Consider the following 14823-nt stretch of genomic DNA (forward strand, 5'->3'; position numbering starts at 1 on the left):
GCATCTACTTAATAATTCAAAAAGCATTTAATTTTATTGTAAAACATACTTTTGTGTCAATTTAACTAACTTCTAAACTTAATCCTAAAAAATCAATTATTAATCCTACTTAATTATGCATCATTGTATCCTATCTGATGACACCTCGTAAGAAAATCTGATCAGCGCCTCTAGCGGGCGTCGCAAAAACTATTTTGGCAGTACAATTTAAATGTCAAACATTCGATACTCGATAGTACCGTCTGTAGAGAATCGCGCTACAGTACTCTCAGTGTTATTTCAAATCCTTAAACAACCGTAGAAAGTAGAAAGTTAGAGAACTGTAAAAACAACGTGAGCTACTAAAGCCGTAGTGTATGCAGCTGTTAAGAGTTCAGTGCGGGGACATACAAAGTAATGCACTAAGTCTTTAAGTGGCTTGGTTTCTTCACCTCCCTCATTACAGAGAGTAGGTAGCGTGATGTCTTCAAAGGCAATTATAACTGTGGTAGATATTTCTCTAGGTTTTCTGTTGAGACTTTGATAAACAGATCTTGTATTTCCTATTGAGACAAAGACGGTACTGTAGAACATAGTTTGAACTACCGTAATTAGAGTAAGGTTGTGTGTATCAATGAGGACAAAACGAGAAACTCGCGCTTTTGCAAGAGACACCAATAATTTTGCATGTATTGTTGCTTGTAGATTCTTCTCTAGAGCAGAATCTTTTATCTGCACGTTTGGCGCAGTGGTTTAAGCGGTCACCTCGCCGCAACAACCAGGACAAATCTTTGTGTGATGAGCACGAGTATTTGTTCTGAGCCTGGATGTTAATGTATCTATATAAGTATGTATTTAGAAGTATATAAGTATGTTTATCAGTTATTTGGTTACCATAGTACAAGCTCTGCTTAGTTTGGAATCAAATGACCGTGTGTGAGTTGTCCAATAATATTTATTTATTTATTTTATTTATTAGAATATTTACGCAAGGGCGCGGTGATAGTATTCAGTATATTATAATACTTGCTATGTAGTTCAAAAAATAAAAAATACTTAGAATAGTTTGACATCGTGGTTATCACGCTTTCATAACAATGTGTTGATGGTAGTGTTAGAAAATCATACTAACCTTAGAATACATTTTCTCTATAGATATTATATTGTGTTATAGCTGAGCACCTTCTATCTCGTACTAAAGCTCTACAGTACTAAAGCAACTATATCGTTCGAGTCCAGCCCACCTTTGTATGCCCTTTGTACAAGCACCTATCTTAGTTGCTTTTGACGAAATATCCTCTATCGGCAAAGACATACTGCAATTATTCTGTGTGACGTCATATATTCCGTCGGCTTAAATAACATTGTGGGCAAAGACGGTACTGGTAAGCGCATGAGTAGTTATAGGTAAAACTGATATTGTCGAGGCGCTCATAGCCAGTTGCGCTCACAGGTCGGTAAACGATCAGTGGGTTAAGCAACCCATGGGGCTGTCAATCTATAGATGGGTGACCGCATAGTGGTATTTGAACTGAGCGTCTCCGTTCTTCTTAAAGCACGTAAATAGTTGGTCCCGGTTGTTGTCTACTAAGATAATAGTCGTTAAGGCCCATCAAAGGCCTTTCCGGCGGCTTGAACAACTTTCACTAGGTTGACCACTAATCATAAGACAGAATCGAATATATTGGCAAGCAAAAGTTAAAATCGATGGCAAATACGGGTGGGCCAAATTAATACTAGTGAGCAGAGTTATAACTGATGGGCAAAGTTGTATTTGATAGGCAATTTTGTTACTGGCAATGTTGTTAAAGATAGGTTATAAAAAAATAAAATTAAATATATAACTTTATAGTTTTGTGTTCGGTAATGAAAACCAAGTGTGTCGAGATTCCAGTGAAGTTGAAAGCAACTAACAACAAACCACATGACATGTAGGGAATTGCCTTCACAATCGGTACAGACTACCGACTAATAAACGTTGCAGAAACTTGCTTGAAAGCAGTTTAACTTTAACTAAACCGAATATATGTCATGAGCATGTTTACTGCATAAATTGTGATTGTTTTCTTGCTACTCATGACCCGAATATTGATCTTTAAAATTTTAGTATCTAGTAACATTTTAGTTAGTGGGTGTTTTCAGACTTTACTTTCAATATTTTTGACTCACTCCGTGGCGCAGTGGTTAATTAAGGTCGCCACGCAGGTTCCATTTGTCGTGGGATCTATTTCCACACAGAACAATATAATTGGTTATACTTTATGATTATTGTTTGTATATCTGTAAAAGTCTTTTTAAGGAAAAAAATAATCCGGTCAGAATAAGTCCGAATTTCCGATTACAATGGTCTGTACTGGAATCCTATAGTCGGCGAAACATTGGTTTATTTTACATAGCTCTACCTACATACTCAGATATAAAAATCATGATGTAACGAAAATACTAGTCTTTATAACGCTTAGAGCAGCGAGCGAAATTTCTCTTTCAAGCAAAATGTCATTTTTGCTTGTTTTGGAGGCTAATTTAACTTGAAGTGTAGTCGTAACAGTTTTACTGAAATTAGACGAGTTATAAAGCTCAAAGTCCTTCAGACCTGTGTCAACATACCGACTAGACTGGGTAAATATTTTTATGATGTAGTTTGCTCGTTTACGAGTTCTAGGAAATGTGTGTATTAAAACGTTTATGAGAAACTAGCTGACACGCGGCACCATTTGAGAAAAACGGCTATTGTGGGCTTGAAAAAATTTGCTTAAGTTACCCCGAAGTTTTATCTATCTACAATCTAAGTGCTAAATATCAACCGTTTAAAAGTCAAATGAAGACCTTTATATGATCTTGCCGGCTCTCCTTGTTGACCCTACCTTCCGAACTATCGGCAAATACATTTATTGTGTTTATGAATATCTTAAGTGACCTAAAAGAATAAATGATTTGACGAAATTTACAGTTTTAAAAGTGTCTCAACTATTTCAGCAACCACCTAACACATATTAAATTGTCAAGAAATTGCATCCGTACCAACTAATACTATCACACAATATACCTAGTACAAAGACGGAATACGTCCTTTGACGAACCTAGCGCTCAGTACATACTGCGCAATGTATAGTGCACAGTAGCTATGTGTCGTATTGTTTGTAGTTGATGATGTCTTTGTGCCGCAGAGGCCCACTGACGCTAGACGCAAGATAGATCACTGCCGATATAGGTTATTGCAAGGCATGGCCGGATGCGAGTGTGAATGATTTAAGGAAATGTTCAAGACAAAGCTAACATGACAGACAGTATCGTGTCGGCTTTATTAAATACTTCCTATTATGTATTACTGCAAGTTTTTTTTTATCTTATCTACAAGATGCTGCTTGCGTGCTACTTTGGTCAAGAGTTAATCGGTCCAGGAATAATAGAGTAAATGTTGAATATAAGTTCCATAAAAAAGTTTGTCGGACTAGTTGATTTAAAATGAAAATACCAGAGATACAGACATCGCTGAGATCAGAGTCATAGAGAGACTAAGTTAATAGTTAGCGTCGAGGATATTATAGAATCTATAAGACCTATAGAGCGTGCAGAAACTATTGTCAAAATAGTTTCAAAGATATTCCCGCTGCAGCTTGCAATTTAGGTCATCGGTTGTCTCTGTGCTGGCACAGCGTGACGTATGCCCAGTCATTACTACTACCGTAATCAATAACCCGGCGACACACGAAATCGCCGCACTGCACTCCGCAAAATTACACCATTTGTAATTACACGCCGAAGTGGCCGCTGATTGGCCAATCCGCTCTCAAAGGACGTTAATCGACCAATCAGGAAGCAATTTTCGTTTCCAGAAACGAATTTTTCAACTGACGTTTTTGATTTCTTTTTGATTGGTAATTTTTTGTGACGTTTAATCTCGTCTGTGTTTAGGCTGGTACTTGGTGGAATAGATTGCAATTAGCTTTACGGAAGTGATCTTGATGAAAACGCAGAAAGAAGGGTTCAATGACCTTAGATATAAAATAAGGTCTTCTAAAACTATGAATTATCTCCATGATTACGTTGTACATGCAAAGGTATAGGACTATAGGTATCTTCACTCGTAAAAAAGTATAACTAGTTTTCCACTGGATAAAATTTATCACTGCTTCAATTTTATCTAAACTGGTTTAGCCTCTTTCAGATGAAAAAAGAACACAACACAATTTCACGTATAAAACATTAGTATGAATTTTAAAAGTCCACATTTATTGAATTTCAAAAACGCTTAAAAGTCCATTACATTTAAAACAAATACTGAAAAACAGAAATTCAACTGAAACTCGTTTCAATAATTAGCTAAAGAAAAGAACAAAAGCACAAACGCGATGCGGTAATCCAAAACACAATTACGAACTGGCAGGTCCTAAACAAATACCTTTAGATGCCCTTGAAACAGACCATTAATTCCAAATGGACCCTCGAACTAAACATTTGTTGAAGGGAAATTAATTCGGAAGGACCATCGACTTTTTCGGGAGAATAAAAACGTGATCTCTGTGAGTGAAAGTTGGGTTTTCTGTCTCTGGGATTATTTCCTACCACTATTGGATGTAGATGGGTAAATTTTGCACGAGAATGTGATCAGCGCCCCTAGCGTATTTTACAAGAACTATTTTTGTTTAATGTTTCAATTAATGTTAAACACTCGTTAATCTATCTTCTATCTTTTCAAAGAAAACTCCCGCACTAAGAATTGCTCTTGTGTCGCGGGGACTTATACAAACATACAAACAACGGACACACAAAGTACAACCAGACGAAAAACAATTATTTGTGGATCGAACAAATAATTTATTGATCCCGTGTGAGAATCGAACCCACGACCTCCCGACACAATCGTAGTGGCGCGGTGACCTAAACCACTGCGCCACGGAGGCAGTCAGATCAGAGGTCAGAATCAGTAGCATTCAGGGTATGAAATCGCGCCATATGCAGACCAAATCCTTACTTTTGTCGCCTATTGACAACCCAGTAGCAATCGAGTTTCATGACATACTGATCAGCGCCCCTAGCGTTTTTTCCATAAACTATTTTCTTCAAGTAATTTTAAATATAAAACATTTCCTAATCGATACTAGATAGTATCAACTGAAATTGCGTTACTGTTGTATATGTATAGAATAGGGGTAGTTTCGTATCTCAATTGGTAATAGATACTGTGTGAATTCTCCGAGTGTTTTTCGAAAAGGGTCAAGAATTGATTTTGAGATCTGATAAGTAAAGCTCTTCTAGAAACCTTAAATAAAATGGAGACGTGACGGTTTTCACATGTACATGATTTCGTTTATCCCGATAGTTTGATAAAACAATCTTAGGGGGTGGGGGTGCCAGTTAATGCCTGGCTGACACTTCGACCATCGTCATTCCTTAGATGGGTGACCGCATAGTGGTATTTGAACTGGGCGTCTCCGTGCTTCGAAGGGCACGTTAAAAGTCGGTCCCGGTTGTTTTCTACTAAGATAACAGTCGTTAAGCCACGTCAAAGGCCTCTTGGGCGGCTTGAACAACTTTGACACTAGGTTGACCACTAACCATACGACAAACAAACAACAAACTTCGACCATTCCTGATCCTTTGTGTCAAAATTTATAAAACAATAGTATTCATATTAGGTATCCGAAAGTCTGTGAGTATATAAAGATGTTCGCTACTTAAATTACAACAAAAAATAACAAATAACATTACAGACATCTAGTTGAACAGTTTAAGATAAAACATACAGTACTTTTCTTCAATAATGAAAATTGTACGCAAACAAAGTCACAGATAATAGTCTAGTTTCACAACAAATAAAATATTCCCAAAAGTATGCCAAAACAATCACTTTCATAAAATAATCATAGTTAAGTTTTAAGTAACCACGGTAGACGAAATAAATAAATTAGACAAAAACAGAAACCGCAAAGTTTCAAGTATTCTTGTAAAAGGACTATTTGTTTAAAAACATTTCAACTAGAATTAACAGAAAGATCTAATAATGAATGACGGAAATGGAACGAAAGTAATTAGTACAGAAACGTTGAGACAATATAGACTAGGGTTTTAGTAATTGTGCTCTAGGACTATTTAAGTACTACAGTTAGTAAGAAATAGAGTGAAATTTAATAAGCATCATAGAATAGGTCATTGAGTAACAATCTCCAACATATGGAGAAATGAAATCTGTTATCTATAAAATAATAATTGTTTTGTTTCTTTCATACATATACTAGCTGACCCGGCAAAATTTGTTTTGCTATATAAATAAAAAAAAACTGTCATTTAGGTGTATGAAAAATAGAAATTTCATGAGAATCGGTCAAGCCGTTTCGGACGAGTACGGTATCATTGTGACATGGAAATTTTATATATAAGATTGGCTAGCCTATCTTCCGTTGTTAGAAATTCTTCCTTTCTTATATTGGAGTAGGCTTTTAGTCTCACCGGATGCAGCTAAGGATCTCAGTCATACATCTATTTAGCAATCCCATCAAACGTAGCTTAACTTGAGAAATCGCTTCATGTGGCTATTGTTACTTAGCCAAGTTCTCCTCTTTCTTTCTTCTTAATAAAAGTACCTACAACGTCCGTACGAAGTTCATTAGAATTTTAAATTCGGTGCTAAACCTTCGTATAATCTTGTACGTTCGCGTATCTATGCGAAAGTAGACGATAGTTTATAAGTCGAGAGAAAAATTTACAAACCTCTAAATACTTTGATACTTCAGGAATAGCAGAACACGGACAGAGTTTCTTCAATATTTTTCTTTCTCATGTACCCTTATATCTCTTTTAAAATATCTTTCCTATCGTAATTTATCTCTCCTTTCAAAAGACTATCAGTATTATTTACTAACCTCCAAGCCTTAATTCAGCAGCAGCCTGCGCGCTATCCAGATCCCTCTCAGCTATGCACTGGTACATGCCTCTGTGAGCCCTCACCACGCCGTGGACCCTGAGCACTCGCTCTCCGCCCCCCACAGGGACTCCGTCGTGAAGCCAGCGGACGCGAGCGTCTCCACCGTCCACGGAGCAGTTGAAGGTCACTGAACTGCCTGAGTTGGCTACCTGTAGATATAATGAAAGTGTACTTTAATACTAAAAACCATTGATAGTTTAGAGGTTCAAGCAATCGCTTTCAAGGCTCGTGGTTCAAAACACTTAGTTTTTGACGAAATCTAAGCGTGTATATTAGACTGGTCGTGATCGAAGTTTGGGTTAGTTTATTTGGAGCTGTATGTAACTGTGTTACCTGTGTTACATGCGCAAAAATGTATAGCAAAAAGAGGTAACATGCATGCATCCGTGATGCAAGCATGTACCCGACCCGCACTTTACCAGCGTGGTGAACTCACCTTAGGAATAACCTGTCTCCTTTTTAATCAGTGGAAGAGTTCATTATTTTTATAAAATGTTACGTTACTAATGCATTGACGATTAAATTTTCAAAATACCATATTCAAAGGCGTTTGTTTACAACATACATTTCTATAACATAATCAAGTGACAAAAACTAAGAACAAGTTAGGCCAATCACCCCAACTGTCGGAACTCACTGAACACTCGACAGCAACTCGAAGACGATGCGAGAGAATTTGGCCTCGTGAATAATTCACAGCATTACCTTGTGACGTCACGCTTGTCCGACTAAACTGGATTATTAGGGCTGCCCGAGACGATAGTATTGGGACGTGTACGATCCTTTGTGTTTGCTTTTATTACTTTTGTATCGCGTAGAAAGTAGCCAGGGTAATAAAATGACGAAATTTTGGTTAAAAATTTACTCAAATTATTGTTATACCTTTTATGCATGCCATACTATACTACATTATTATGTACCAAGTCCACACGCAATTGCATTTCAAGTTTCACTCTTAGATTTAATTACTGTTTAGGGGTTACATTTAATAAAAGTTTTCTGAACTGAATCTCAGTTTTCAGCTAGCTCCGAGCAGTAAAAGCATGTTACACAAAATTTCGTTCTCTTTTACAATTTATTAGTATTTTCTTTATCATAATGTATGAAAGGATGGATGTATATACCATCGATACATTAATGTTAATGGTAGAGATAGCATGGTAAAAATGTTTAAAACATTGTTTTATGTGGTACGTTAACTGCCAATCTCAATTAATCAAAATTTGACTTTTTTGTTTAAATCTCATTATATATTGTGACGAAAGTAGCAATATATTTTGATGCAAGTAACAGCCCTATAATAAGCAAAATAGGGCAAGCATTGATATTATTATGATGGAGCATCTATTCGATTACTTCGTTTGTGCGCAGTGAAGTTTTGTTTTGTGAGTTTACTTGTTAGAAAGATCACGATGATCATACACATACATATGATATGTAGAATTATTTTTAGAAGTAAAGTATATTGCTCTATGGTTAAACGTTATTTTAAGAAATAAAAAGCTACAACTTGACTTGATTGAAAACCTAAACAACACATAAAGAGTTTTTGATTTCCTCCTGTGTTTTGAGAAAATACCCTTGCTCAGCGATATGAATACATTGTAAAATTATTATGTAAACAAAGTATTCTAAGTCTCGAACACACACTTGGCTTGCGTGGTGGACTCAAGTCCAAAAGACCTAACCACTCCCTCATTCCGAGAGGGAGACTTGGCCAGCAATGGGATATCAATGGGTTATTTATTTATTATAAGTCTGTTGTTAATTGATTTTGGATTTTAAAACAATATACTTTTATCAATTACAGTTAAATAAACGTACATATACAATAATAGCACATTGTAAAGTTGTATCCAAGACGTCTAACTTCGCAGATACGCTTGTAAATTCATCAAGTACGCGCAGAAAGCTATTAACAAACTTTTGATCTCCAGATAAACGAATGAAAACACTTTTGTTCAAAGCCTTAATCAAATTATGTACAGCAATATTTACTTGTGAATTAAATTACACTGAATCAAGCCCGCTTTATTAAATTTGATGGACTCAGACGCAGAATTAATTAAAAAACAGAATAACCGTTCTTTAATGAAACAAAGTTTGTTTGGTTATTTGATTCAGGCTTTGAGACTGGTCTTTTAGGAGTGTTGAAGAGCTCTGGATTAATTTTATGAATGCGTCAAATATTGCGCAGTGGGTTGTAAATATTGAGAGTATTGGTCGTATGTTTATTTGAAATATGGAAGTTTCTTGAAACCAACAACTTAATTTAAAAGATTTAAGGTTATATGAAACGGATATTTTTTTACACATTTCTCTAGGGTTGCAATGCCCCTAACCCACTTATGAACTAGGAGATTCAAAGCATAATGGTTTTGCCATTCCATTGCCAAGTGTAAGTTTTGCTAAACAAAAGAAGCTTTAAACAATTGAGAAACATACTTTATTTAATTTAATATTAAACCTGTACACTTTCGAGTCATAATTGTTAGAATAAGTCTTGCTAAGTAAAGGCAGCTTATAAAACTGTAAAAGATACCTCAGACATGCATAATACCAATCAATAGTTACTCCAATATGTATTTCCAAATAAACAAATGTAACTTCCCACTTCAGAGTATCTACGTTTCCTATGTAATATGAAACTGTTTAAGCATCACATTGACAATCAATAAAGAATGTTATTACGTCGAAATAAGATCGAAATTCTATTATCTGTAGCTAAATAAACAATTCAAATAAGTTAGGCGCTGTGCGACTGACAGCGAGTTAGAAGCGATTAACTGTTTCAAAGTTGTTCTCGTTTTTGCGTTTTCTTCGTAAAATAGATGTAGACTCTTTAAATTGTTTTGTAGACTGTATGAGTTTAAATGTTTGTTGTTACAAATGTTAAAATGTTACTGAAGTATTCTCTTGTGTGATGGTTTTCAATTTGTATGTCTTGTTGTGATGACAACTGTAAATGTTTTTAAAGGGTAAACTTTAATGCAGTTGTTCAGTTCCTGAAAATAGTAAGGCCTTTTATTCCATCGTCAATGTGTCTAAGTTCAAGATCGGATTTTTCTTATCAAATAGTAATTCAAAATTTTACGACTTGGATGAGGAGGACTTGCAATCCACTTATTTTGCACTTAAAGGAAAGTTGAATTTACCCGTTACTGGTTTTGCTTTGCCTGACTAACATAACCTTATAGTTGAAGTCTACATATAATGTAACGATTAGAATTGATAAACTCATGAGACTGAAATACCAGTAAGTATGATTTTACGAATACGCGGTAACTCTTACTTATCTAATACATACATAATGTCACGCCTGTTATACCCGATGATGTACACCTGCAAAGGAGCATAAAATACACCCACATCTCTCCATTAACAAAGTTAATCCCATCTTCTTCTTCTTCTTCTTCGTGTCAATGGTTTTTAAAGTTTTAGATACCTCCAGTTTTATATAAACAGTAAATAAATACGGATTTGTTCCGATGTAATAAGAGAAATAATAACGTATTAAATAAATGATCAACTCGCTGTCAGCGGCGCCTCGCTCCACCTAGTCTATATTCGATGAGCGCGTGGTCGGGATCACATCGTAGCGATGTGTCTCGTCTTCGCGATTGTGCTCTGCATACTTATTTTTCAATTTTTGCAACGTCACCCACCGCTGACGGAATTTAGCTGCTATCTACGAAATACAGATGTCGAGACAATTCTGTTTTCTCTTAGCCCCTTTTAGACCGAGAGTTTGGGAACCTCAGACTTTTATTGTTTTGTAATAGTACTATACTACAAGTTCATGTGCATGTATTTATGTATCGTGTGGTTAGTGGTCAACCTAGAGTCCATTGGTCCATAGACATAACTTAGCACGGCACAACGACTGTCTTTTAAATAGACGTAAACCAGGGCCGAATTATTACGTAGGCTCCGAGGCAAGGCGACGCTTTGTAGAAATACCACTAATAAGCCACTAACCAACGGATTTTCCACGCTAATTGTTTTTTAACCCACCAATCATTTAGCGCAACTAGCTATAAACGACCCTTACCATTGCAGTCAGATATTAGTTCTGACTTCTGGCCAGACAAAAAATTAGCTTAATGTAGTCCATCATTTTTACCTGTGTTAGGAGTATGTCTTAACCAACTTTCATCTTTTATAAGATAACGTAGGTCTGGCGTTTCGAGCTCTTAGTCTACTTTATGTTATAACGTTTGGTACATACGTGGCTGTTTATTCTCTCTTGGAGGATAATATGATCAAGTCTTGTATTGGTCACGTATGAAGAAGATGTTAGTCTGGCTTGTGTTTAGGCTGTCCGACGCTAATTTATAAATTACCGTATTTTTCTATCTTCAGCCTAGAACTTTTCTTTAGAAAATAGGTATTTTGCCTTAAAGTTGGAGTATGTAGGGTACTTTAAAGCTTTCTTGATCTGTTAATTAAACTTGCACGCCAGCTGCTATTAAACCAAGACAACTAGTAGGTTTATGACAGTTCACTAGACAACTGTAGTTTTTTGTGTAAGTTGTGGCATTAGTTTGAACTTAAAATCACCACGTTCCGATGTAACAGCAACATATATGAACTGACAAGAACTGTGACAAAAAGTACTGCCGAATAAATTTTCGACGAATTTGACTTGGTTGTAAGTCAACTTACGACTAAAGACAAAATTAAAAGTCACGATGTTATAACCTCAAAAAATACTGTATCGTCATTTACCTGTAACTGTGGATGAACACTAACAACAAGTCGGGAGCGCACCCTCAACCTGGCGTCTCTTCTCTGCTCTCCGAACTGGTTGTGTGCTCTACACGTCCATACTCCTCCGTCAGACAGCTGCGCTCGGCGGATGATCAGAACCTGCTCTGATACCGAGATCCTGATGCTGTTGGATACTGGGCTGAGACGACCGTTGGAGTGACGGAACCAACTGGAAGACAAAATATACTTGGATACATACATAATAATATTATAATGTCTGTTAGGTATACCCGAAGGTGTAAAGGTGCGAAATATGCATTTGTTCATAAGAATTTAGTCCTATATTATAGGGAGCGAGCCTATTGTGAGGTACTATCGAGAAATATTCTAAACCAAACTTTATTTTTTTTATATTTTAATACTAATAGAACTTCCGTCCGTGAATCGAACCCGAGACCTCGTGAGCAGCAGTCAATGCAAAAAATGTGAACAAAGCAAAAATGATTTTAGCATGATGGGATCTATTTGTTTTACTAAGCTTTGATGCTAAAATAGTTTTATGTCAGGTTCGTGGCAAATCGTCGCTTCTTGGATCTGAAGGCAAAAACTAGTTCACAAGAAAGCGAGAGGATATTCAATCATCCCTAGAACTGGTGCAAAAACGTTCGGTTTCATAATATAATACACGTCGGAGTTGATCGTACTATGATTAATGACTTCAGTGCACTGAGCACAAAGGCTGGCTGTACGTAATCGGGTAAGCCGGACGGTAAATTCGGACAAACCTTTATGTCGATGAATTTTCGGTAATCAGACTATTCGGCTACCGCTGTCAACCAACTACCAACTTTGAAATGCTGATCGGCTTTTGCCATTATTTTGTACTTGCATTACTAGTAACCGAATTCTCTACTATTATCGACTATGGATGGCCAGCTAGTTATCAAGAAATCTCGTATTAAAATCTGATAAGCTCTAGCGGACGTCGTAGAAACAATTTTAGCAGTACCTACATTCAAATGGCAAACTCACAATCCTCGATGATTTTGCCAACCAGCTAGCTATCGATAAATCTTGTATTAAAATCTGATCAGCACCTATAGCGGGTATCGGAGGATCTGTTTTTGCTGTTCATTTTAAATGTCAAACTCTAGATAGTCGATAGCACCGACAGTAGAAAATTACGCTACTAATCGGCACAAACCGAATGATTCCAGATAAGTGCAGTTCTTCGGCTCGCGTTCATTGTTCGACAAATACCGCCGAACCAACAATGCTTGATTATGTATGCAGCTACCTCAACAAAAACTAACTATAAGCTGATAAGAGTATCTTTCGTAGAAGTTCTTAAAGAGATTACGTGTTAATCCCTGCAGACCAAGTGCAACTACATAAGCTCGTGAATCTTTAATCTTAAGACGCTGTTATTAAAAAACTTCAACACCTCGAATTCTGATGAGAAAACTGAATTAAGTTTTTCGTAGTTCGTGCTTATAAAGGTCTTAAGTATATTAGCCGAAAGGCGAGAATATTTTTAAGAACTAAGTCTTCGTACCTGTCTTCATCTATGCTCCATTCTGCATTTTAGTATAGTGAATTGTGAAGTGAAATGAATAAACAACAGTATTATCGTCTAAACAATTATATTTTCTGACGTTTTGATCAACTTATCTTAGCTAAACTTGGTCGCAAGCTGTTAAGGCTGTTAAGCGTCGCTTAAAAAGGAATCTATGTGTGTCTTTTATAGTTCTTTTTATCCCGAAGTCCATCAGCTACATTATAAAACACATTAGCGGCCTGTCACACAACTAACAAACGATTTTCACCAGTTTTAAGCAAAATAATAACTTAAATAACATACAAACTGTGGCACAGATTTGAGCACGAGTTCATTAATTTTACTGTGAAGGTCATCGTGGATTAGTGTTATATAATTACGTTTGTATTTTGAAAACGCCGCTGAATACCGCTCACGACTTAGCCGGGCTTTCACTGAGGATATAATTAAAAACGAAAATTGGACCTGGAACATTGTTTTATAATACTTTTTACCTTTATAAGTACTTTAGGTACGGTATTATATGTAAGAAGTACCTTGCAAAAGTTGTTAGGTATATTTCAAAGCAGAAACCTGGGTCTAGACATACTTAGCCTTTGTGTAGTTGCGTTTGCGACACTTTAACTGAAGTTAGAGACTACCAATGTCGAGTCACAGCCACTACTCTGTCACAGCTCTCTTCATTTTACGCTTATTAATAAGGAAGTTGACCTTAGCTGGACGGGTGACTAATAAGATTTCACGTATGACGAACGTTGCTATCCAAAGTTTTGTTTTCTTTTCTGACGGTTAGTTAAATTATTCTAACTCTACGTTTGATGATTGTTTTACCTGTAAGTAGGCGGCGGACTGCCAATCGCACAGCACACTAGACGGATGTCTCCACCTTGTGGTACCATCTCGTCTTCAGATACCGTCAGCATGCGCGGCGCCATACTTGATGTTGCATCTACAGTCAAAATAAATAATTATAGAATCATTCATTAGCCATGGTTGAATCTGAGGGTTTAATTCAATATGCTACCAGGCACTTAATCAAATTGAAGAAGCATTAATTTTATTTTATAAACTTTGAAAAAAAATATAGAAATACAGGGAATAGAGATAAACTATAATATTGAAAAAACTGTGAATAAAGCATCTGTTAGGTATAATCCTTCTAGATTGAGATTGTTTGTAGCTGAGAGTCAATGAAATATTCACACTATTCAGTGAAATATTATATTTTTGAATGGCAGTCCCTTGATAGTTTCAGTAAGTGTCCCCTCTCTAATCGAAAGTATTACATGAAAATGTTTGTCTTAGGTTATACTTACGTGAAACAGTGACGATAGCAGGTGGACTTCTTCTCTTCTCTCCAGTGAGCGCGTGTTGTGCCTCGCACGAGTAGGTGCTGGCGTCATCAGGGCGAGCGTCTCGAACCACCAGGATGTCGCTGCGACTACCGCCTACTATGTAACGACCACCTGTGAACAAGGAACATTTCGAACTAGAAGATTAAATTTCATGATGATTGTGTACGGTGTTTGCTATGACAATGTAGTGCTACTATCAGAGATAGTTTTTAGACCATGTTTGTTTTGATGTTTATACCAATATCGGTTATGAGCTAGTGATAGTTTGTTTTGGTTTTACTTTATATCCTTTGTGT

At 36.4% G+C, this 14823-nt stretch overlaps 1 protein-coding gene across 3 annotated transcripts in view; it reads right to left on the reverse strand.

Moving 5' to 3' along the window:
* Positions 1 to 14823, reverse strand: part of LOC142981905 (cell adhesion molecule Dscam2-like) — a 221668-nt gene that overhangs the window by 27243 nt on the left and 179602 nt on the right. For all 3 annotated transcript variants that reach the window (XM_076128169.1, XM_076128079.1, XM_076128247.1), the window contains exons 6-9: positions 14489 to 14638; positions 14004 to 14121; positions 11633 to 11843; positions 6843 to 7053 (exon numbers count right to left, since the gene is read on the reverse strand). In XM_076128169.1, the coding sequence (XP_075984284.1) occupies positions 6843 to 7053; positions 11633 to 11843; positions 14004 to 14121; positions 14489 to 14638 (690 nt within the window). The remainder of the gene's footprint in view (positions 1 to 6842; positions 7054 to 11632; positions 11844 to 14003; positions 14122 to 14488; positions 14639 to 14823) is intronic.

This window comes from Anticarsia gemmatalis, chromosome 1 (assembly GCF_050436995.1).
Source record: "Anticarsia gemmatalis isolate Benzon Research Colony breed Stoneville strain chromosome 1, ilAntGemm2 primary, whole genome shotgun sequence".
In the NCBI taxonomy this organism is placed as follows: domain Eukaryota; kingdom Metazoa; phylum Arthropoda; class Insecta; order Lepidoptera; family Erebidae; genus Anticarsia; species Anticarsia gemmatalis.